The sequence below is a fragment of the Mustela nigripes genome, chromosome 14, assembly GCF_022355385.1.
Source record: "Mustela nigripes isolate SB6536 chromosome 14, MUSNIG.SB6536, whole genome shotgun sequence".
NCBI lineage: Eukaryota > Metazoa > Chordata > Mammalia > Carnivora > Mustelidae > Mustela > Mustela nigripes.
This window is the reverse complement of record NC_081570.1, coordinates 64,184,105-64,205,952: the sequence shown is the minus strand read 5'-3', so window position 1 is coordinate 64,205,952 and position 21,848 is coordinate 64,184,105. Positions and strand designations below refer to the sequence as shown.

The 21,848-nt window shown below is 35.1% G+C and overlaps 1 protein-coding gene and 1 long non-coding RNA gene across 2 annotated transcripts in view; both read left to right on the top strand.

Moving 5' to 3' along the window:
* Positions 1 to 21,848, top strand: part of PIGK (phosphatidylinositol glycan anchor biosynthesis class K) — a 125,463-nt gene that overhangs the window by 44,234 nt on the left and 59,381 nt on the right. The window contains exons 7-9 of the mRNA XM_059375167.1: positions 915 to 1,032; positions 1,853 to 1,963; positions 6,433 to 6,605. Coding sequence (XP_059231150.1) covers positions 915 to 1,032; positions 1,853 to 1,963; positions 6,433 to 6,605 — 402 coding nt within the window. The remainder of the gene's footprint in view (positions 1 to 914; positions 1,033 to 1,852; positions 1,964 to 6,432; positions 6,606 to 21,848) is intronic.
* LOC132001933 (uncharacterized) lies at positions 8,819 to 19,964 on the top strand. The gene is made up of 2 exons (XR_009399725.1): positions 8,819 to 9,005; positions 18,397 to 19,964. It is a non-coding gene; the product is annotated as an uncharacterized LOC132001933 (long non-coding RNA).

Sequence of the window (21,848 nt, the reverse complement as noted above, 5' to 3'; positions counted from 1 at the left end):
CATAGCTGATTATGTTATTTTCACTTGAAAAAACCCTGTTTGGCTTCCTCAGACTTAACAGGGATGAGATCCGTACTTCATATTAGGTAGTACATAGATTGACCCTACCATACCTTTTTGAAACTAATTTCCTCCATTTCCCCAAATCTACTGAAAATTCTCATTATATAGTACTATTCCCCTTTTCTAAAACAATTACACTTTTTCAAATTTAGTTCCCTTAGTAGAACCTTATTCCTTTCTTGGAATGTGCTGTTCCTTTCTTTGTTAGTTAAAATAACTTACCCTTCATTGCCCAGGCCAGGCATCACCTTTTTCTGACCTGCCTTTCTTTACAGTCCCCCCTCTTCTTTTCTCAGTGCTGTTAGAGCACTTTGACTTTATTAGACTCTAAGCTCTGTGAGGACAGGGACTGCTGTATCCCCAGCTTAAGGGTTACATGCTATAGGCTCTAGTAACTATTTGTGATTCTGACCACATTCCATTTGGTTAATGTTTATGTGTCTCTTTTCCAGTTAGATTTTAAGCTTTTTGAGTATGGTGACTAAGTCCTGTATGTTTTTTCCTGAATCTGACTCATTTTCTAGGACAGCCTGGGTGCCAAATAAATTTTTCTTGTATTGAATATTCATTTGGATTCTGAGTCATGTGGCCAAGATAAGGGAAGGGGAAATAACTGGGGCAGCCACTATGTGGTACAACCTGTTGAGGTTGTTTCCTTGGACAAGATTTTAGCTTTAATATTTCTAATGTCAAATTTGTGTTGGAAATTCTGAAAACTTGCAAATTTTTAACTAATAAAATGACTAAGATATGACTTAAACATCTTATGTTATGCAAGTAATGTAAAAATATTAGTTAATGTTTGATTAACAGCATTATTCATGTTAAAGATAGTACCACTTTTCTTTCAGCTACAACGAGTTACTGTTTATTATTGATACTTGTCAAGGAGCATCCATGTATGAACGATTCTATTCTCCTAACATAATGGCTTTAGCTAGTAGCCAAGTGGGAGAAGATTCACTCTCGGTAGGTGCATATTTCCCATTTGTAAACTGCATTGTCTTTGGAATATGTAGCTATTTTGGAAATCACTTATGTGCTTTATGAATATATATATATATACACATTATTCCTAGACATTTTAATACCTCAGAAGGAAATTTTGATTGCTTTTAAAACATTTTCTTATAATGATGTTGTTTGACATATACTTCTTTTTTCTGCTTTGCTTTTAAAAAAATTATAAAATAATTATAAAAATGTATAATTGACTATAATATTGTGTTAGTTTCAGCTGTACAACATAATGATTCAATATTTGTATATATTGAAAAATAATCATATTAAGTCTAGTTAACATTTATCATCAGACCAAAAAAAAAAGGCACCATACATAGTTAAAGAATTTTACTTTCTTGTGATGAGAACTTTTAAGGTGTACTTCCTTAGTAACTTTTAAATGTGCAGTACTGTATTATTAACTATAGCCACCATGCTGTACATTATATCCCATGTCTTATTTATTTTATAACTGGAGTTTGTCCCTTTGGCTCCCTTCACCCATTTGGTCTACCCTCCGCCTCTCATCTTTGGCAACCGCCGTTTGTTCTCTGTTATCTATAAGGTTGGTTTTTGTTCTTGTCATTGTTTTTAGATTACACATATAATGGAGATCATATGGTATTTGTCTTTCTCTGATGTATTTCATTTAGTATAATGACCTCAAGATCCATCCATGTTGCCACAAATGGCAAGATTTCTTTCTTTCCTTTCTTTTCTTTTCTTTCTCTTTTCTTTTCTTTCTGGCTGAATAATATGCCATTGTATATGCTTTGTTTTTTCATAGCATCAACCTGATCCTGCAATTGGAGTCCACCTTATGGATAGATACACATTTTATGTCTTGGAATTTTTGGAAGAAATTAATCCAGCTAGCCAAACGAATATGAATGACCTTGTAAGTATTTCCTTGATTTGATTAAAGCACATAGGTATGCTTAATTGATAAGTGAAGTCCTTTATTCCCTGTACTGGCAGGATCTTGTTTCTTACTTTGAACAGTAGCCTTTTAAACTGTTTTGAATCTCCCTCTATAGTATCTCTCTCTCTTTTTACTGTAGGAGGCCTAAAGTTTAGCCTGTTTAACTTGTTACTTTCATTCATTTGCTCATGCTCTTTTCTCTACCAGAAATGTACTTTTTTAGATTCATCCACTGAAATTCTACCTATACTTCTGGTGTCAAATCAGATCCTCCCTCCTCCAGGAATATTCCCATAGTTCTTCCCTGTTGGAATTTAAGTAAGATAAATAAGTTTTTCAGAGCTTTATTTCTCTTGTCTACCATTTATTGTAGTCTGCTTTTTTTGAACTTACTAAGTGTGAGTAATAGGGCATTCTTGGGAGAATTTTTTTTTGTCCATCCTTCAACTTCTTGTACAGTGTTTGTTTTTTTTTTTTTTTAAGATTTTATCTATTTACTTGAGAGAGTGAGCAAAAGAGAAAACACAAGCAAAGGGAAGGGCAGAGGCAGAGGGAGAAGTAAGCTCCCTGCAGAGCTGGGAGCCTGATTCTGGGCTTGATCCCAGATCCTGGGATCATGACCTGAGCTGAAGGAAGACGCTTTACTGACTGAGCCACCCAGGTGCCCTAGTACAGTGTTTTGATGTGGTTTCTTGAACTTTAGTTCAGTTTTTTTCCCCTGGCTTTTCTGTGCTTCTTGTATCCTTAAATAAATCTACTTTGAAGTTGCTATTGAAAGTAGACATAATAAAAAAGCTTGAAATAGTGATTCTATATTGGATAATTACTGAGCATCTATGACTTACCCTGTTTTATTAATTTATACCCTGTTCTTTTATTCATAAACATTTTTTGAGTTTGGGCTAAGTGCCAGCCACTGGCTCTATCCTAGTGAAGGAGACAGGTACTGTCTCTGCCTTCATGGAGCTTCAGAATGAAAGGGAGTCTAAGTAGACTGGGCTTGGAACTCACATATCAGCCAAGCAGCTTTGCATTGATCTCTTTTATCATATAGAAATGTTTTAGATAATTTTTTTAATTAAAGAAGTTCTGCAAAATTCTAAAAATCACTGTTATAAGCTGTTATATTTGATAACATAGGATTACTTGCTACATTTTGGAGATTATGTACTTGATGCCTGTTAAATCTTAATGTGAACTTGTTACAGTACTACTTTGTAAGAAAACTATAGTCACCTAAATTCTAGTTACTTTAGTTTTTAGATTTATTCCCATTTTTAATTATATATTGTACATTTTATTTAATACGTGACATACTGTCTCAAAAGTTTACAATATATGCACCTCACACTTCAAATGTCTAATGGATTTTTTTAAAAAAATAACTTCTTTGAAATCATATAGGAAAGACTGAAGAAACTTATTTTTTTATGTGTTTATTTTATCCCACAATTGCTGTACAGTTTTAATAAACATTCCTCACTAATATCTTGTTCCCTACTTCTGTTTTTTTAATTGAATGATGGTTATTTTAATCTTGTTCAGTAAGAATGATCCACTACTTTGAAGTTAAATATTCTATTGATTCAATATATCTTAAGATGTTGTGGAATAATACCTATTCTGTTGGATTATGTGTGTATAGGGAATTTGTTGGGTATCAGTTATATTCAGAGTACAATATTAGGAGCTTCGTGGGCAGCAACATTAGAAAAGGTGGTCCTTGCCCACTTAAAAATTTATCGTGTTATTGGTAACAGCTGAAAAGCACATTTATAGAGTATCACCTATTAAATGAAGTCTTTGGATCCTCCAGGTAATTTTATTTCTTTTGTGTAACTGTTGCTATGTACCTTTAAGATGCTTTTAGTATTGTACTGTAATTGTTTATATTTGTGACATTCCCTTGAGGCTTTGAGGTTCTTAAGTAAGCACATGGAACATTCTCCAGAATAGATCACATCCTCGGTCCTAAATCAGGACTCAACCAGTATCAAAAGATTGGGATCATTCCCTGCATATTTTCAGACCACAATGCTCTAAAGCTAGAACTCAACCACAAAAGGAAGTTTGAAAAGAACCCAAATACATGGAGACTAAACAGCATCCTTCTAAAGAATGAATGGGTCAACCGGGAAATTAAAGAAGAATTGAAAAAAATCATGGAAACAAATGATAATGAAAATACAACGATTCAAAAATCTGTGGGACACAACAAAGGCAGTCCTGAGAGGAAAATATATAGCGGTACAAGCCTTTGTCAAGAAACAAGAAAGGTCTCAGGTACACAACCTAACCCTACACCTAAAGGAGCTGGAGAAAGAACAAGAAAGAAGTAAATGGACCATTGTCTATGCTTCTCACTACCTAAAGAATTGAATTATCGTACCTGGTATATTTATAGTTCTCAGTGAATATTTGTAATGAATGGAAGGACGTGACAACCATGCACATTTGTATGGTTCCTTTAAATATAATGGGTTTGGTTTACAATTTTTCTTGAGAGAGGTAGATTTTTGGGTTTGAAAGAAGCAAAATATAGCATATTCTAGGAAAATGGAATACGTGCAGAGGCATGGAAGTCGGAATCCTTGTCTTCAGTAGTAAGCATATAATCTGGCTAGAGTGAAGATTCTGTAAATAAAGGAGATTATTAGAAATTAATGTTGCTGAGGCTAAGGAAATCATATTGATAGGATAAAATATCTTGAAGGAAGAATAACTTCATAGAGAGTGGAAGTATACTCATTTTAGCAGCAGAGAAGATAATATTTTTTTATCTTATTCTCAAGCTCATTTGCCTATGCTTTTCCTATTGGTACTTAAGAAAGCCCACCAAGTTGCTGGCTCATACAGGAATGCCTTCAGTATACATAGGACTTCAATCTTTGTGTATTTTGTTTTATCTTTTACTATGTTTCTTCAACCTTCAGTCTGTATTGTCCTTCCTGTTTGGCATTTCCCTTTCTAAAGTAAGTTTGGCATTTTACTCTCTCCCCATCCTTTTTGCCTTCACTGCCTCTTTATATTCTGATCTCTTCTTTGTATTTCCTTTTATTGTTTTCCTAAATCAGGAAGGTATTGTGATATTAGGCCAGTGACTTAATCTTTTTGAGCTTTAGTTTTAAGTAGAGATAATAATCTTAATATACCTCACAGTTACTAGTAGTTTAAATCAGAGTATCTATAAATTGCTTCACACAGTACTTGGATCACTAGTTTCATAAATTCTAGCTGCTCTGCCCTTCCCCACCCATCTCCCATCATATTGGTAATTATCTGTATATATCACCTGTCTCCATAGGTGGGCAAGTACTGTGGGCTGTAGGCCCTTACTGCAGTCTTGTCATGGTTTTCTTCGTATATTCTGTGCTTTTGCCAAACTAGGTTATTTGCTTTACACATCTGTGCAGCTGCTCCTTAAGAATGTTATTTTCCATCTGTAATCTCCCTTTTCCTTCAGAATGTAGCTTAAATCCCACTCTTTCTTTTTTCTTATCCTCAGACTATGAGAAGTTTATCCTTTCTTGAAGTAGGACCTGTCACCTTTTTCCCCCTACCTTTCTATGTTTATTCATCTCTGACTTGACTTAAGGCCTTGAAGATAGGACCATGTTCTGTCAACTTTTGTATCCTTTGTGGAAGTAACAGTATGAAATATACGTAGTAGATGTTTTATCTGCTTTGCTGAGTGAATGAGTACATGTTTATCCCTGGTAATTCACTGATGTGGAATATCGGGGATATGATTAACATAGACATTTTCATGAGACCTGTGTGAGATCTCTGTGAAGTTGTGGTTTTTCAGGCTATATTCTTTGAGGACTAGAGTGTCTGGAGGTGCTTTGGATTTATTTTCATTATGGCTAAACTAAAAAATTTGCCGCCCACTGAGATGAATGTAGATGCAGAAAAAAAGCAACTCTTTTCATAGTATTACATATAAATTCTTGGTAAATTTAAAAGTTCAAAATATATTTTGTAGCATATGATCCAAAAAAGTGCATGTTTTTTTCCCATCCCTGGTCTGCTTCCCTTTTTGTCACCTGCTCTAATGTCTGTATAGCTTTCTTAGAATATCAAGTACTACTCTAGCAAAGAAACTTTAATCTTTAAAATCAGAAACTTCTTTAGATTGGGAGAGCTTTAAAAGTACTCTATAGTCAGGGTGCCTGGGTGGGTTAGTCAGTTGAGCATCTGATCCTAGTTTTGGCTTAGGTCAGGATCTTGGGGTCATGGGATTGTGCACCATCTTGGGCTCCATGCTTGGCGGGGAGTCTGCTTAGGATTCTCTGCCTCTCCCTCTGCCCCTCACTCACTCTCTCTCTCTTATAGATAAATAAATCATTAAAAAATACACTACAGTCTGCTATACTGTGTTATTGAATTGATAAAAGTTGTATTTATATGTGTGTATTTATTATTGTTATATGTATGCTTTTCAGTTTCAGGTATGTCCTAGAAGTCTCTGTGTGTCTACCCCTGGACATCGCACTGACCTTTTTCAGAGGGATCCTAAAAATGTCCTGATAACTGATTTTTTTGGAAGTGTACGGAAAGTGGAAATTACAACAGAGACTATAAGTTTGCAACCAGATTTAGAAATCATGGAAAACAGGTATTTATCTTGAATTATTATTTTCTTAGAATGTTCTAGTCTTATGATTTATAAATTTTTATGTAACATGATGTTACATAATATTGAGATGAATGTTGGTGTTTCTTAATAAAACTACACATTTCTACCCAATCTTCATTTTATGTAGGCCCTACGCTTTTCAGGTTTATGGGCAAAAGCTATAAAAATTAGGTGGAAGCTACGATCATGATTAGGATTATGTTGTAGTTCCAAAATACAATGTTCATAGTAGTGATTTGAGGCTTGCTCAAAAGGCCTAAAACTTCCTTGGTAACTGGCTGAGAGCCATACTTTTCATTAGTGGAGGTATGTATAATAGTTCAGAAGACCTTCGTGAAAGGGCAGATATGTGAATGTTTCAAACATTAGTACTCTAATGAGTATATATGCTTTGACCTATTGCAGTAAAATGGGTTACCTGAAGTGACATTGAATCAGGAAGTTGGCAGCTGGGCGTTTAGAGTGTAATAAGGGCCCTAGGAATCCGGCAGATGTAAGACAGATAAACATAAAAAGGGAAGCAAGTGCCAAAAGTCATATTTCAAGTACATATTTCAGACTATAAAACAGTGCTTCCATGTTCAGAATTTCTGTGGGTTCCAGCAATCTGGTTACTTCTCTGACTGCCATATATTTTGGTTCCTACAATCTGGGTCGTTTATGAGCTTGGGTCAGTGGTATCTCTGGCTTTTCTCTAGTTTTATATTCTGTTAATCTGGAACAATTTATCTGGAGCTATTGTAAATTTGGAGTGACCCTCTCTCTCATCAATAGGTGCCACCGTTTCTGCTTTATTTGGGGGCTCTTAGTAATTCATTAGAGAAAGGATGGGAGGTATACGCCAGATACTCCTCTCTTGGGGAGTAGATGGTGTGAGTGTGCAGTGAGTGTGTGTGCATGCACACATGTGTAGATGTGTGTACAGATGTGTATGAGAGAGTGCAAAGCCAGGAGAAAGGGAGATTGAGAAAAATTAATTGATTTGGGGTATGTGAATTTTGGAAATATGTGTAATGTTTCATTTACGTTTTTCTCCTGTAAACATTTTTAAAGGCAAAATACTTTGTTAGGGTTCAGTAGTGTGTCATTTTATAGCCTCTTTCTTGAAACAGATGTTGTGTTTTACTAGCATTAAACTGTGGTGTTATTTGTGATTATCTAATGCTATCTATTGGAAACTCATACTCCTATGAACTTTTCTGGACTGGTAACTGGCAATATAAATTACTCACAGTTTTGAAAATTTCAAAGACTTGTGTAATTGAGCTTATGAATGTTTTAGAGATAAAAAAACTAGCACAAAATGCATCTTTTTTGAAGATTTAAAGTTGATGTTATTATTAATCATTCTATTCTGGATATTCAAAGCCTTGGACCTTTTCTTTTCCATTTCCTATCGATATTGGCTTCAGGATTTTTATTTTTATTTATTTATTTTTTTCTTTGGCTTCAGAATTTTTAAAAGACATTTTTAGAAGACATCAGATGACATTCTACAGCAGTATCAGTTTTTTTATTTTATTATATTTTATTTCTTAAGATTTTATTTATTTATTTGAGAGAGAGAGAAACAGAGCATGAACAGGAGGTAGGAGACAGAGGGAGAGGGAGAAGCAGACTCTCCCCTGAGTTCGATCCCAGGACCCTGAGATCATGACCTGAGCTGAAGGCAGATGCTTAACCAACTGAGCCACCTAGGTGCCCTTATTTGTTATTTTAAATACTGAATTTCAGATTGCCCTTGTAAAAGAGCTAAACCTAATTTAATATACTTAGCAACTAAAATTGAAATATGTCTTTTACCAATTTTATTTTGTAATTTTCCTTGAATTTAAGCCTATGAGATTGTAAGATACATCTTCTCTTAACCATATAAACATTGCATTAATTTACTTTAAAAGGCTGGGACCATCTTTTTTTTTTTTTTTTAAGATTTTATTTATTTATTTGACAGAGAGAGATCACAAGCAGGCAGAGAGGTAGGCAGAGAGAGAGAGGAGGAAGCAGGCTCGCCGCTAAGCAGATGTGGGGCTTGATCCCAGGACCCTGGGATCATGACCTGAGCTGAAGGCAGAGGCTTTAATCCACTGAGCCACCTAGGCAACCCTGGGACCATCTTTATACTTCTTCTGACTTATTTTCTGTTTTCTCCTTTTTTATTTTATTTTATTTTATTTATTTGACAGAGAGAGATCACAAGTAGGCAGAGAGGCAGGCAGAGAGAGAGGAGGAAGCAGGCTCCCTGCTGAGCAGAGAGCCCGATGGGGTACTCGATCCCAGGACCCTGAGATCATGACCTGAGCCGAAGGCAGCGGCTTAACCCACTGAGCCACCCAGGCGCCCCCTGTTCTCTCCTTTTAACACAGTATTAAATATGCAGTAAGTATACATAAAAATGATTTCAGTGGAATCTGATGGGTTTCATTATATATCCTGGAAGAGTGGAATTTTGTCTCATAAATTATCTGCATGTATTAGTTCCAGAGCAGAAACTGTTGGTGCTGAAAATTATCTTAATTTATCTTTAATCGAGGAGAAAATTTTGAGCAACAGAGCCAGACACCAGGCACAGTTGAATTATAGCACCCTCTAGTGTTTATAAATAAATTTTATTTAGAATATTGTGTACAGATGGTTTCGTGATCCCTGGTATAAGTTATCCAGTTAATTTAAGAGAATTAAGTTTCCAGCATGATTCAGGAATTTTTAAGTGGATGCTATCAGTGTTGTATGTAGGTGGTATTTATATGCAAATAAAATGGCAATCAGATATTTGTTTAGAGAAAATTACATTCATGAGAGGCCAGATACCACAAAAATATTTTATTAAGAAAATTATGGGTTTGGGGTGCCTGGGTAGCTGAGTAGGTTAAGCCTCTGCCTTCGGCTCAGGTCATGATCTCAGGGTCTTGGGATCGAGTCCCACATTGGGTTCTCTCTCTGCTCAGCAGTGAGCCTGCTTCCCCCTCTCTCTGCCTGCCTCTCTGCCTGCTTCTCTGCCTGCTTGTGATCTCTCTTTCTGTCAAATAAAAAAAAAAAATGAAAGAAAATTATGGGTTAGAATATATATGTATTTTTCAGACCTTAGGTTAAAAATGTCAATACAGTCACTATTACTAAAATTGGCAGTTATGCTTTTAAAAATACTACCATTTACATGTTAGGAAAACAATGGAGTTGGTTCATTCAGACTGTTCATATTTCATATTTTGCATACAAAAGTATACTAGACTAAACTCAGATATGATGGGGAACCTTACTTAGTACATAAAATTGACATTATGATATTGTTATGTGTCTTCTGAAACAGATATTGAGTAAGGTACAGTCATGAAGTTAATGACAACACTTTTTTGTTTCTGCAGGTGTCTTTGTAGTTGTGTGATTAATTTATTTGCAAGAACAGATGGCACAAAATAAGGATTGATTGCAGGAAGTTTTGCTTTTATAACTTGATTCTACAGTGCTTCATTTGAGTATACATATATTGGCTTTTAATAAATAGGTAGACAATAGCCTGTGCTCCTGAAGGAGTTGGGCTTTTTAGAATCTAGTGATAAGTCCATATTAGCATCACTCAGATTACCAGATTTGTGCCCTTACTGTGTGGATGTCAAAACACATTTTAGTGTTACAAAATGTAGAAATCTAAGTTTAGTAGGCATTGCCCAAGAAAAAAGGGAATCCAGGACAGTATTAACTTACCTAGTCTGACTTTTGCTTTAGGCTGTAAATTTGGGCACTTGATTCTATTTATGAATGTTTTGTTGCTGTAATTTTACTGTTATACTAGAATTTCTTTTTCTTTTGAGGCAGTCTTTAGCAACCGAATTTTTTTGAGTCTAGCAGGAAATTTGAGACTGGACATTTTTCCTACAGATTTCTTACAGACCTCCAACAGAGGGGTAGAGTATGGCCTCCTCAAGGTCAGTTTATGTTTTGAACACCAGAACAGGCCTCTTTCAAGGGCTTGTTAAACAAGTCCCCACCACAGGTAGATCAAAGATCAGACAGTTGCTGCCACAGTCATAATATTTTGAGCTCTTTCTATGTGCTTCATGCTTTATATGACACATTAGCTAGAACTGTTGAGTTGTAAATAATGGGATCTAGCCTGAGCTATGTTATTTCCTTAAGGATATTTTTTTTTAAGATTTTATTTATTTATTTGACAGAGAGAAATCACAAGTAGATGGAGAGGCAGGCAGAGAGAGAGAGAGGGAAGCAGGCTCCCTGCTGAGCAGAGAGCCCGATGCCGGACTCGATCCCAGGACTCTGAGATCATGACCTGAGCCGAAGGCAGCGGCTTAACCCACTGAGCCACCCAGGCGCCCAAGGATATTTGTTATACAGATAATTCTGTGTTTTATGGATCCCAGGGACTGACCCCAAGAAGGGCCTGGAAATAGGAACCAGATGTCAGTCAGAAGCAGAGGCAGCACTTTCTCCATCTCCCTGTTGTTTTAATCTTTTCTGCTGCTGCTGCTCTGGCCGTTTGTGGGGCAGAATGTGTACACATCACTGCTCTAGAGATTTATATCTCTTCTGTTGATGATAAAGCACAGATAGACAATGAACTTGCTCATTCCCAATCCCAGGCTTCCTGGAGTCATCATCATTAGCCGGCTTGGGCCAGGTATCCACTTTTGGTCCAGCTGGGCAGTCGTGGGGTTGCATGACACAAAATCAGGGCTTCTGGGGAACCCACCTTATGTGTATAAGTCCCCCAAAAGGGTCTTGAGAGCTAGGCAGATATCCTTTATATTAGTCTCATTTTAATTCACATGATAACTTTATGAGGCAGATATAATTTCCTCATTTTTTAAATGAGTAAACTGTGGCTGAGGAAGGTTAGGAAACTTGCCTAAAGTCACCCATCTAACAAACAGTGAAGCCAAGATCTGTATCTAGGAATGCCTCATACTTCTAAGAACTACATATTCTTATTTTATTCTCTTATAATTTACCTTGAGCTACTTGACTTGCTTTCTTTTTAAAGCATATAAAATATAAATGATAGCTCAATGAATTTTCACAAAACTCTACTTCTCATGTAACCACCAGAAAAAGAAATAGAATAATGCTGGAAGCTCCCAAACCCCTGTGCCCTTCCCAATCTCTGTCCTCTCACTCCCTATCAAAGTTAAACACTCTCCGAACTTTTATGGAATTTACTTTCTTGCTTTTCATTTTATATCACTTAAGTGTGTATCCCTAAACATTATGTTTTGATTCTTTTCCTAATACTGTGTTTCTGGAATTCATTTATATTGTGTGCAGTTGTAGTTTGTTCAACTGTTGAAAAAAAGTGTTTTAAATTTTTAAAAATGGAGGTATAATTTATTTACAGTAAAATCACCCTTTTTAGTATATAGTTCTGAGTTTTGGCAAATGTATACAGCTAGATAACCACCTTGCGCATCCATCACCACAAGAAATTTCCTTATGCCCCTTTCTGCCCTTACTCATATCCCTGGAAACTACTGATCTCTTCTCTATTCCCATGGCTTTACCTCTTCCAAACTGTCATATAGATGGAATCATATTCCGTACCCTTTTGAGTCTGGCTTCTTGTATTAGCATAATGGATTTCAGGTTCATCCCTGTTGTCACATGTATCCGTAGTTTGTGTTCCTCTTTATTGCTATATGCTCTTCAGCATAGATGGGATTCAGGTTAGCCATTCACCAGTTGAAAGACGTTTGTTTTCGCCCACCAGTTTTTGGCAATTATAAATAAAGCCACTATAAACAATTACATACAAACATACGTTTTCATTTTACTTGAATGAAATACCCATCAGGAGGTTTGCTGGGTCATACGGCAGCACATGCTTAACTTTCTAAGAAACTTTCAAACTATTTTCCATTAGTCTCTGTACCATTTTGCATTCCCACAAATAATGTTCAACATTCTTAATTATACATGGTATTGTCTTTTTAATTTTAACTCTTCTAGTAGGTATGTAGAAATATCATTATGATTTTAATTTGCATGTCCCTAATGACTGAGGATGTTGAGCATCATTCCATGTGCTTATTAGTAATTCATTTTTTCACGAAGTGTCTGTTCAAGTCTGCTGAGTTTTGAAAAATTGGGTATTTGCTTTCTTCCTAATTATAAGATTTCTTTGCACATTTTGGATACAAGTTTTTTTGTCAGATACATGAATTGCAAATGTTTTTCTTAGTCTTTGTCTTTCCTTTTCTATCCTTTATATCTTTTGAAGAACAAGAGATTTAATGTTGATGAAATTCATTTATCAGTATTTTCTTTTATGCTTAATGTCCTTCATGCAAGGATTCTTAATCTAATTCAAGGTCACAAAGACTTTATTTTATTGTCTTCTAGAAGTTTTATAGTATTAGCTTTTATGTTTAGGCTATGCTTTACTTTTAAGTTTCGAGTGGAGTGTTAAACAGGAGTTGAGTTCATTTTTTCCATACATATATCCAGTTATTCCAGCACCATGTATTGAAAAGATTGAATTCCTTACTGGTTTATGGTAGCATCTTTGTAAAAAGTCACCTAATCATCATATATGTGAGTCTATTTCTAGGCTCTATTCTGTTGTATTGAACTACATATCTTTACACTAAGTTTTGACATCAGTTTATATACACCATACAACCAGTTTTTCAAGGTTCTTTTGACTATTCTAGACCCTTTGTGTTTCCATGTAAATTTTAGAACCAGTTTGTCAGTTTCTTTTCTTATTTGTAAGGGAATGGGGGAAGGACAGAAGGAGAGGGAGAGAAAGAATCTTAAGCAGGCCTTGCCCAGAGCAGAGCCCAATGTAGGGCTCAATCTCAACCTGAGCCAAAGTCAAGAGTTGGCTTTTTAAAAAAATATTTTATTTATTTATTTGACAGAGAGAGAGAGAGACTGCAAGTAGGCAGAGACGCAGGCAAAGACCGGGAGGGGGTGGGTAGCAGGCTCCCTGCTGAGCAGAGAGCCGGATGTGGGCCTCCATCCCAGGACCCTGAGATCATGATCTAAGCCGAAGACAGAGGCTTAACCCACTGAGCCATCCAGGCGCCCAAGAGTTGGATGTTTAACCCACTGAGCCACCCAGGTTTGTCAGTTTCTTTAAAAAAAAAAACAAAAAACGAAACTGCTAAGATTTTGTTTGGGATTGGATTGACACTACATTAATTTGATGAGTGTGGATACCTTAACAATATTGAATCCTCTGATCCCTAAACATACCTCTACATTTATTTAGAATTTCTATAGTTTCTGTCTGTATTATTTAACAGTTTCTGTGTAGATGTTTTCTACCCCTTTCATTAAATTTATTCCTAGCTGTCTTTGTTTCTGATGCTGTTTTAAGTGATATTTTAAAAATTTACTTTTCATTTGTTGCTTAACTACAGAAGGACAATTTTTATATTTAAAATTTTATTTATTTATTTGTTTGTTTATTTATTTATTTTTGAGAGAGAGTGAAAACACGAGCAGGGAGAGGGGCAGAGGGAAAAGCAGATTCCCAGCTGAGTAGGGAGCCTGATGTGTGATCAATCTCAACCTGATCCAAAGGTAGACGCTTAACCAACTGGGCTACCCAGGCGCCCTAATTAAATTTTATATTGACTGTATTCTGGAATCTCATTGAATTTGGGTGTTGATCAAATCAAACCCAGTCATACTTACCTGGCAGGGGAGATACCATGATCACAAATCAAACCCAGTCGAAATTCTAGCAGGCCTTTTTTAGAGATTGACAAAATGATTCCAAAATTTATATGGAAATATAAAGGACCTATTTTAGTATTTCTTATATTACATGAATTCTAGTCTCTATTGTTTACTATGAAATCAAATGAAAATTTAAATATACATATTTAGTAGAGTCATCTGTTTTGGAGCTGGGCAAAATAGACTGAAGAATGTGAAACTTTGTGATCAAACAATTCACTGAATATTGCTCATAGAAATTATAAGATGATTATGAAACCTTATGAACCATAGGTTTATCAAAATGGTTCAAGCAGACAAGATTTCTTTCTGCCATTCTGCATACCAGTATATTTTTTCAAAGTGATTAACTTAGTCATTAATATGATTCTATATTATCGTAAGCATCTTATTGGCCCATTTATTTTATGTTGTTATTTATAGTTGTTAGTCACTACAGTCATTCAGGAACTCATTAAACTAGAATTTCAGAGCAAAAATTAGATGCGATTATTTGATTTATAAAGACAAAACTGATAATTTAATTATCCTTGTCAGTTTGCATACATTAAAGTTTTTATTGTTATAATTTTATTTTATTTTTTTAAAAGATTTTATTTATTTACTTGACAGACAGAGATCACAAGTAGTCAGAGAGGCAGGCAGAGAGAGAGGGGGAAGCAGGCTCCCCGCTGAGCAGGGAGCCCTACATGGGGCTTGATCCCAGGACCTCGAGATCATGACCTGAGCCAAAGGTAGAGGCTTAACCCATTGAGCCACCCAGGTGTCCCATTGTTATAGTTTTAAATAATATGTTGATCATTCCATGGATAGTTTTTTTTTAAGCAATTTATCTGACTACCTACAATTAAACAAAAACATCCATTGAGTTGGTTTATGACTTTTAAGAAACCGGGTGTATAGGTATATAGCAGAATATAGTATTGTATCCCTTTGTGTAAATAAAACTTCTCTGAATAGAAATTAATAAATACTATGTTTCCTAGGGATACTAATTTCCAGCTAATGTTTATTAATGTTTAAAACTGATCAAAACAAAGTTAATTTTAATTTAAACACTAAACATATAGGACCTAAAAAAGGTAAATTGAAAAAATTTTTAAATGCTATAGTATCATTTATAAAATAGAACATTAGGGGCTCCTGGGTGTCTCAGTCAGTTAAGTGTCTGCCTTCAGCTCCAGACATGATCTCAGGGTCCTGGGATTGAGCCCCACAAAGGGCTCTCTGCTCAGTGGGAAGCCTGCTTCTCCCTATACTCGTGTTCTCTACTCATGCTGCTCTCTATTTCTCTCACTCTCAAATAGATAAATAAATAAATAATCTAAAAAATAAAAATGAGATAAAATAAAATAGAACATTAGAACTTAATCTGTCAGGCTGGCTAGGGAATAAGGTTATGAATTACTTTGGGAAAGTAGATTGTGGGATCTTAAAGGTTTAACTCTTTGATTCTATGTTCTGTGACTCTCTTGGTCTCCTTAAGAATTGTAATATTGTTGCTCTATTCCACTAAATTAAGCTTTAGAGTCTTAAATGAGTTAAATCAACTTAATGTCTGTTGTCTGAGTAGAGGATATTATAGCATAATAACCAAATTCCAGTCAATTCATTGGAATCAGTCAGCTCCTGAATTTAGAACATTTGTCCTGTTTGTACTGTGGACAGACCACATGAGTTCTTTGATTCTCAATTTCCTTATCTGTTAATGGGAATAATAACTCCACTTTATAAGGTTATTAAGAGAGTTAATTTTTATTTTTCTTGTAAAGTTCTTAGTTCTGTGCTCACATATAATAAAGTGAGAGAACATATCACAAATATTGATAAGAATTATTGCTAGAATTCTATTTTTAATGTATTTTTTACCATTTGCAAAAATTATCTATTCTACTTTTATTAATCTAATACTAGAAAGTACTTATTTTATAACTGTGGGTTTCTTATTTGGAGTACTACGGAGAATTCGGAATTTGTTTTTTACCAGAAGATGGCAGTAGAATTACATGTCTGTACGTATAGAACAGTTTTATTTTTTTAATGCTGAAGATTGGAGTAGTTTTTATCTTCAAATAAATTATGATATTGTTTCTTCATACCAGTGACAGGAGAAAAAGACTTGATATTGAATTTCAGGTTAAAAAAAGGATAATAAAAATTTTCTCTATATGTAAGTTGTCTTGGTTTAATAACATTGAATTTTTAAAAAATAGGTAAATAAAAGATCTTTTTGAATTGCTACTGTTCTGGCATATTTCTAGTATATGATTAAATACTTTATCAAGAAATTCTTTAAGGGGCACCTGGGTGGCTCAGTGGGTTAAAGACTCTGCCTTCAGCTCAGGTCATGATCCCAGGATCCTGGGATCGAGCCTACATTGGGCTCTCTGCTCAGCAGGGAGCCTGTTTCCTCCTCTCTCTGCCTGCTTGTGATCTCTGTCTGTCAAATAAATAAATAAAATCTTAAAAAAAAAAAAAGAAAGAAAAGAAATTCTTTAAGAAATTGAGGGGTCATAAAAATCTTAAGATGTATTTGAAGATCAGTTATGATTAATTAGTAATAGAGATAGAGCAGTTTTCATTTATAATTGATCAATGGGGAAAACTTTAGGGTTGTGGCTATTAAGTAAAAGCAAGAGGCAGAAGACATTTATATTAATAATATAAATCTGTGATCCCCGTTTCAGAAATTGCCATTTTTATTGAAATCATGGTATGCCTTGTTACCTGGTCTTCAAGTATTCTACAGGTGAAGTATTGCCAGTTGTACCTTCTAATGCTAGAAGGAACCTTTAAAACAAACTGATGTAGTAGAAAGTGTATGGAGGTGAATGGACTTGCATTCCAATTCTGGTTTAGTTCTCTGCTTTTGTCTTCAGGCACATTATTTAATCTCTCTGAAACTCAGGTATTTTATCTCTGAAAAGATGATCTACTCTGTCGCTCCAGAGTTTTTGTGAAAATTGGGGATAATGTGTATGAAAACGAGCATACTTTGTCAGTGCCTTTTTTAAGAGTATAGCATGTAAAAATCAGGGCAGCCATACTGATGTCTCTCTCCCATTGCAGAAGGTAAAGTGGGATTGTTATCATCTTTATTTGTTGTACTATAGAGCACTGTTTGTGTGGCTTGGTTTGTATTTTTATCAGGCAGGCTACATATTGCTCATTGGCAGGAATTATTGTTAGCTTGGTCTTCCCATATTTGTGTAATTTCTTTTTTAAAGATTTTATTTATTTATTTGACAGGGAGAGATTACAAGTAGGCAGAGAGGCAGGCAGAGAGAGAGAGGAGGAAGCAGGCTCCCCACTGAGCAGAGAGCCCGATGCGGGACTCAATCCCAGGACCCTGAGATCATGACCCAAGCCGAAGGCAGAGGCTTAACCCACTGAGCCACCCAGGCGCCCCTGTGTAATTGGTTTTTTAAAAATATTCTATTTATTTATTTATTTATTTGACACAGAAAGACAGAGAGAGGGAGAGGGAGCACAAGCAGGGGGAGAGCAGGCAGAGGGAGAAGGAGAAGCAGGTTCCCCACTGAACAAAGGAGCCTGATGCGGGGTGGATCCTAGGACCTGGGATCATGACCCCAGTTAAAGGCAGACGCTTAACCGACTGAGCCACCCAGGCACACCTGTAATTGATTAAAAAAAAAAAACACTCTATTTCAGTACTTTATGCTTATTTCATTGTGTTTTTAATCTTAACAGTAATTATCTAGTAAATATTAGCTAATTGTTGTAGCCTATCAGTCTTTTAGAACACTCATTCTGATTTGATAATGGTAGTGTTAAACTGTATAGATTTTACTCTGTGGGGAAAATGAATGTGGTAAGGAACCAGGGCTGTGAGTTCTTTGCCAGCAATATTCTTCATAACTGATAGCAATTTGGGGACATGGCTGTTAAATTTATTAGAATATTATTATTTTCTCAGGGGTAATTAATTGGTAATTAGAGATTTCATAATTATTTTTTAAAATAAAGCCAAAAATGTACCTAAATCATTTGTTTTTATTAAACTAATATAATAAATATTATTTAAAGTATATTTTTCTTTTTTCATTTTTAGAGGGAGTGGATAGAGGGAAAGGGAAAGAGAGAATCTTAAGCAGGCTCCATGCCCAGTGTAGAGCCTGACATGGGACTCCAGCTCACAACTCTTGAGATCATGACCTGAGTGGACACTTAACTGACTAAGCCATCCAGGTGCCCCTAAGCTATCTGTGTGCGTGTGTATATATGTATGTATGCATTTTCTGTATATTTAGTAGATAAATTCCTGTAAGGTAGCAGGTAATAAAAAAATGCTGATTTCAAAATTAATTTCTCATAAAAATAAAAAATAGGAAATGGAAAACATTTGATTTTGTCTTGGTAGCATAAATAGTAATTAAATATTTATGTGAGAAAGGGAATGTATTATGTTTCTTCATGAAACAAACATTAATAATTTTCATTTGAGCTGCAGACAACATTAATCTATCTAACAGTGACCAGTTCTGTTATTTCTCCATTTTTGTTTGAGATTTCAGGTATATAAACTTCTTGTCATACTCAGTGATAGTATGGACTTTGTCCTTTCTTTGTCTATGAAATTGTCACATATTATTCTGAAAGCACTTATGCCAGAGAAAGCACACATATTGTTATAGAATTTTTTTTCAGTGAGATTGATTAACCTCATTCTAACTTCGATATTAAGAGTCTCTTTGTTCTTCTTCTATTGGGATCAGCTTCTAATGTTAACTGATGTTTTCTAGTATGATTTCTCAAAAGTGAAAAACAAATGAAAATTAATGAAATAGAAGAGTTCAAAGGATATGATCTCAAAATATGTGAATTTGTCACCTGATCATGAGTGTGGATGCTGGCTGAGAATTACTTTTCTTCACACTGAGTAGTAGTGGACCTAGTTTAATGGGTATGAATAATAGTAAGAGATTCAGATACTTGGTAAGCAGTTTAAGCTGATTTGTATTAAAATTAGTATATCTAGTTTTTTCAAATGTTTATTCTTTTTTTTTTTTTAAGATTTTATTTATTTATTTGACAGAGATCACAAGTAGTCAGAGAAGCAGGCAGAGAGAGGAGGAAGCAGTCTCCCTGCTGAGCAGAGAGCCCGATGCAGGGCTCGATTCCAGGACCCTGGGATCATGACCTGAGCGGAAGGCAGAGGCTTTAAGCCACTGAGCCACCCAGGCGCCTCTAAATGTTTATTCTTATACCAAATATATGAATATTAAGTGTGTGTATGTTGAGAGATGGGGTAAGAACATAGTATTTTACCTTTCTGTTAGGTGACTTAAGGACTGCATGCTATAGGATAGTCTTTTGCACTTTTGCTATAAGGTACTAAGATAGGTACTAATGAGCTTTATGGTGAGACAATTATGAGTATTAGCAATCTGTGGCCTAGAAATACTCCTCAGTTTCTGTTGCTTCCAATACAAGGAGTTGTTGACTGTTTTAATTGCTTTGCATAAACATGACGAGGACATTTAAATTTGGTATCAAATAATTGGGAGAGCTCTAATTTATGCTTTAAAAAATTTTTCATAGTGATTTCTTTTTAGTATGCTAAAACACTGTAATATATCTTCTCAGTCATAGAAAAGAATTAAAATATATCTTGTATGACTTCAGTGTTATGGGTAGTTTTTTTTTCTTTCTAACTTGTTGAAAATTAGGCGTAATAAAACCTTGAATATCCAGAAATTAGGTAACTTCTAGTAATAAAGAGTACATGAAAGGTGCCAGAGTTGGCTTTGAATATGAGAAATCCCATTTTGCCTTAGATGTAAAAACACAACTTGACTTTAATGGCCTTTGGCATTCAGAGTTTGAAATTTCATCAGAAGGAAACATTTCTCAATAAAAGAATATCCTGTAATATTCAGAATTAGATACATTTCACTTTCCTCAGAATAAGAAATGAATATAAATGAGTTAGAAAGGTGGTTTGAAGTTAATAATAAAGAACAATCAATTGATTTCAGTTTCAGAATTGTTGCTGACTGCATTTTTCTGAAAAAACTGATGTTATAAAATACTGAGATGCTCAGTAAATTACAAAAAAACCTACAAAACTACAAAAAACACACTTTTAAATACATAGGAAAGCTATAAGACTACAAAGAAAGTAGTTGCATGGAAACAACACAGTTTGTGTTGGAAGGCATTTCTGGCTTTTTCCAGATTGAGCTAGAACTGGTGGTATTTCCTTATTCAGTGGAGATGCTACACAGGTTCAGTTTTGTATATACTGTTTCTAGGTAGTAGCACTTGTTGTTCCAAAAATGCAGCTTCCCTAGGAATTTGGCAACAAGCTCAGATTCTTTTCTCCCTTTTTTCTAGGCCTACTTAGACTTACTATAAAAAGTATCAGTGAGTTGAATCCTTCTCCTGAAGCCAACCAGTGATGTGTCCAGGTACACCCTAATCCATGCATGCCTTTAAAGGAACCATGCTTTATCTTGCTGCAGGCCCTTTTATCTCTGAGACAGAAAGTATATAAAAGCCCATTGCTGAATAGTGGCTCCCAGTAGGCAGCTCCACTTTCCTCAGTGATAGGAAAGTCTGTTGAGGAGTATGTATAAGAAGCTAAAATCCAAGGGGTAAGTAAATGTGGAAGGTGAGGCTCCCCTAAATGATAATTCCTGATATTAGAAATCTAGAGTTTTGAATTAGAATGGCTTTCTGTGAGAGTAAGGACAAAAAGCAGTGGGTCTATTTGTGGGTAGCTAGGCTCAAGAAAATAACTCAGCTTAAAATTGATTTCCCAGCTAAACTATGGTTAAAGAATGAACAAAGAATAAGAACATTTTCAAACATATAGAAACTGAGAGTATTTTGAATCGATACCCATAAATAATATCTAAAGCAGATGTGCTTCTTGAAGAAGGCCAAGGAGCTGGAGAAGTCTGAGTGGAAGGAAGAATGCTGAGCTTATTGATTAGTAAAAATGGTAGGAGATTTAACAAAAATTGAGTATGTTTTATCATTATGATGACAATAATGATGACAATTGGGTAAATAAGATAAATCAAAGCACTAATATATTTAACAATAATAATACGTAAGGAGAGGAGAAAGTGATGGGTATTAAAGTATTCTGAGGTTTTTTTCAAGGGGGAGAAGAGTAGTAAGTTTTAATAGCTTTACATAGTAAGGTAGGTATGCATTTTACTTTGAGAATGACCACTAAATTAATAGAAATAGAGGAAATAAGATAAGAGTACAGAAGAAGAAATGGAATTTAAAAAATCAATTAAGCTGCAAAGGAGTGGAAGGTGAAACAAGAGAAGACCAGAAAAATAGAAATTACAAAGTAAGAAAACAAATAATTACAGTTATGCTGCTTATAAGAATACATTTAAATAAATGAGTTTTAGTTAAAAACAGATCATAATATTAGGATAAAAACAACTCTAACTACAGGCAGAAAATATAATGACATTAAATATCTGAAAATAAAATAATTACTGGGCAACTGCTAACAAAAAAACCTTACATTTATGTAAA